This window comes from Pygoscelis adeliae, unplaced genomic scaffold, assembly GCF_000699105.1.
Source record: "Pygoscelis adeliae isolate BGI_AS28 unplaced genomic scaffold, ASM69910v1 Scaffold546, whole genome shotgun sequence".
Classification (NCBI taxonomy): Eukaryota; Metazoa; Chordata; class Aves; order Sphenisciformes; family Spheniscidae; genus Pygoscelis; species Pygoscelis adeliae.
In genome coordinates, this window is record NW_008824951.1 from 456,828 (window position 1) to 459,922 (window position 3,095).

At 62.3% G+C, this 3,095-nt stretch overlaps 1 protein-coding gene across 1 annotated transcript in view; it reads right to left on the reverse strand.

Annotated features, from left to right (window-relative positions):
- BEST4 (bestrophin 4) overlaps window positions 1-2,370 on the reverse strand; it is an 11,134-nt gene extending 8,764 nt beyond the window's left edge. The window contains 1 exon segment of the mRNA XM_009325609.1: window positions 2,211-2,370. Coding sequence (XP_009323884.1) covers window positions 2,211-2,370 — 160 coding nt within the window.
- Window positions 2,371-3,095: the final 725 nt, after the last annotated feature.

Sequence of the window (3,095 nt, forward strand, 5' to 3'; positions counted from 1 at the left end):
CATCCCCCAGAAGCAATGTCCCTTCCCAGCCTCCCCCAGTCTCCACCCCCTCTGGCCCCCCACAGGCCGTATCTCCCTCCAGCCCCCTCCATACTCCAGCATCAGCCCCCCAAGCTCCTGGAGAGGCACCAGGCTGGGCTCTGCTGAATTCCCCTCCCTCCTGGGATGGGGACGGAGCTCTGCCTGGCTGCTCCCCACCTCCGTGCACGGTGCAACTCCCAGCCCCACGGGGGAGAGGATGCAGGGTGGATATGCTTGCAGGATGCTTCTCTCTCCATCACTGGACCCCTTACGACTTCCTTCCATCCCGCACAAGTCCCGGGATGGGAAGGAGGAGCAGAGTCAGACACGAGCACTACAGCCCACAGGAAAAGCAGCGCTGGAGCGGGGAGCTGTGTTTCCACACCCTGAAAGTGCGTGTGCGCTCACCGCGGTGTGAACCGGGTAAACCGAGGCACGCGGCGTGGTATTGACAGCGCTTTGCTTTGGTACTGGTGGGAGGTGGGTGAGGTGGGACCTGGACCGAGTGCCAGTGCGGTGCAGCGGTGCTGGAACCCGGTGGGGTGACTGCAGCTGGGCAGGGCTCTGGCAGCCACTCTGCAGCCTGGCTCGGGGTGCAGAGTGCCAGGACACCCTGCGTGCTGCATATCTGGGGTGCCTCAGAGGCCTGGCAAGCTCAGCACACCAGTAATAAAAGCGCTGGGTTGTTTCAGGCTTCCTTGGGCCACCCGTGCTATCCTGAGGGATGCAGCGATGTTTGAGAAGGCACCAGGCTTCAAGAGTTTCTTCCCTTGATTTCACCCCTCGCTCATGGCTCAAAACTGGCACGTCAGGTGCTGATCTCACATGTCAGCTCAGGGACGCTCCAGCCCCCGGTGGGAGAGCAGCAGCTCCCCTTGGCACAGACCCATCGCCCACGTCCCGTGCACACTGCTTGGGTCTCTCCCACACCCACAAACCCTGGCAGAGGGGTGGGTTTCTGGCAGTGGGACCTGCCCCATCCTGCTGCGGACATTGCCTCGTGAGCAGTGGGTTTGGGGTGCCGGCACCTCACACTGTGCAGCAAACACTGCAGCAACGAACCCTGCGCCAGGGATTTCTGCTGAGGAGCAGGGATAGGACGGGACGAAGCGGGAAGGGAAGCAGGACTGGCTGAATCCTGGCTGCTGGGGTGGGACGCAGGAAACGGCTGTTCGGGCCCTTGCGGGAAGGGAGGTGCCGGCAGTGCACTGGCCTGGGGGGACAAGAGTTGCCTCCCGGGGTGCCCTGGATGCGGTCACACAGCCCCAAGCTGGCACCCACGGGCTGGAGCCTGCTAACACCCTGCTTGGGGTAAAGCCTCCCCTGCTCCCCCCTTTCCAGGGCAGCAGCTGAGTCAAGAGCCCCATTGCAGGAGATTTCAGAGGGCTCCCTGAGCCTCCGTGGGCCGCATCCGGCCTCCCAGGGGGTACCTTCCAGCACTGGCATTTTATACACCATCCCAAATCCAAGTGCTTCCTTAATCCAGAGGGATCCAGGTCTTTTCATCTCTCCCTCCAGGCAGCTCTGCCCACATTTGCAGCTTCCCCTCTGCACATCTCCAGCCAACCCCTGGGGCAGGCTGGCCTCCCTGGTGCTGGTGCTGGAGCTGGTGCTGGTGCTTCCTTCCCCGGCTCAGCTGAGGGACCAGCCACCTTCTCCCTCCTCCTCCTTGGTGGCTGCAGCCCCATTCTTTGCTTGCAGGAGCTCACCGGGTGAGAGTGCCGAGGGAGGGGAAAACCCCACTCCCGAGGGGGTCAGGGCTGTCACCCCAATCCCAGGGAGCTACCCTGCACCCCAGGCTGTGAGAGTGGGGGGACCTCAGGGGGGACCAGGCTGTGGCCAGGCCAGGTCTGAGTATCATGGGGGAGGGAGATCCCACAGCCTCTCTGGGCTCCTGTAGCATTTTATCATGCTCACAGGGGAAAAAAGTTTCCTAGTATCTAGATGGAATTTCCCTTAATGCAACTTGCATCGGGTGCCTGTCCCCATTTTGCTGTACACTTCCCCAAAGAGCCTGGCTCCCTTTTCCTGTAACTCCATCTAAATAGCTGCAGGCAGCCAGGAGATCGCCCCAGAGCCTCCCCTTCCCCAGGCCGGGCAGGTTGTTGATGTTAAACCACACTTCCTCCCACCACCCCAGCTCGGTGATGAGAAAACCCCCGGCTGTGATGCTCTGCATCACCATGTACCAGAGCTGCAGGTGGAGGGGGGCTGCTCCCAGGCTCCATCCCTCTTGAAGAGGAGGTGCCCCAGCTCTGGAGGGACGTGGGCTATGGGGTCTGTCCATGCCCCCAGATCCAGCCCAAGAGTTCGCCCAGAGCCGGTGGGGAGCAGGAGCAGAGCCGGCATCTCTCGGCCCTTGCTGGTCCTCGCTGTGCCTCTGTGGGCGACCCTGGGGCAAGCCCCATGCAGGTCGTCCCGCCACCCCCAGGCAGGTCCCCCCGGGGCCTCCCCGCACCCCCAGGTGCCTCCACCCACGTGCTGCCTCCAGACGTTGACTCAGCTCTGCCCCGGGAGCTCCCAGCAGCCCCGAGCTGGGGCCTCCGTCAGAAAACCAGCAGTGCCCCGTGACGCCGCCCACGCCCTGGGGAGCCCTGGGGCCCTGGTGGAAACAGGCAGTTCCCCCGAGGGGCAGAAGCCTCCCTGCCAGCTCCCCAAGCATGTTTGTTGCCGGGCAGTGGGTTTGCACACATTTCCTGCGCAAAAGCTGGAAACCTGAGAACAAAGCAGACAGATCTGGGTTGTTTCCTCTCTCCCTACAGGCAGGTTTGCTCAGCTTTCCTGCAGAAAAAAAAGGGGTTAATTCCCCCCACGGGGGATGTGCTGTGAAGCATGGGGCTGTTTGGCTGGTAGTACTCATGCAAAACCCTCAGCATATTCAGGAGCAGATCAAGCTTCAGTGACCAGAGCCCTGAGCTGCCCCGGGGAAGCAGCGGTGGAGTACAGAGTGGGGAAACTGAGGCACAGAGCAAGGGACGTGCACAGAGTCACCCTGTGTGCGGTATGGAGCAGGGCAAGGGCAGCAGGATCTGCTTTTGAGGGGCTCTCACAATGCTGCTGCTCCAGGCTTGTGG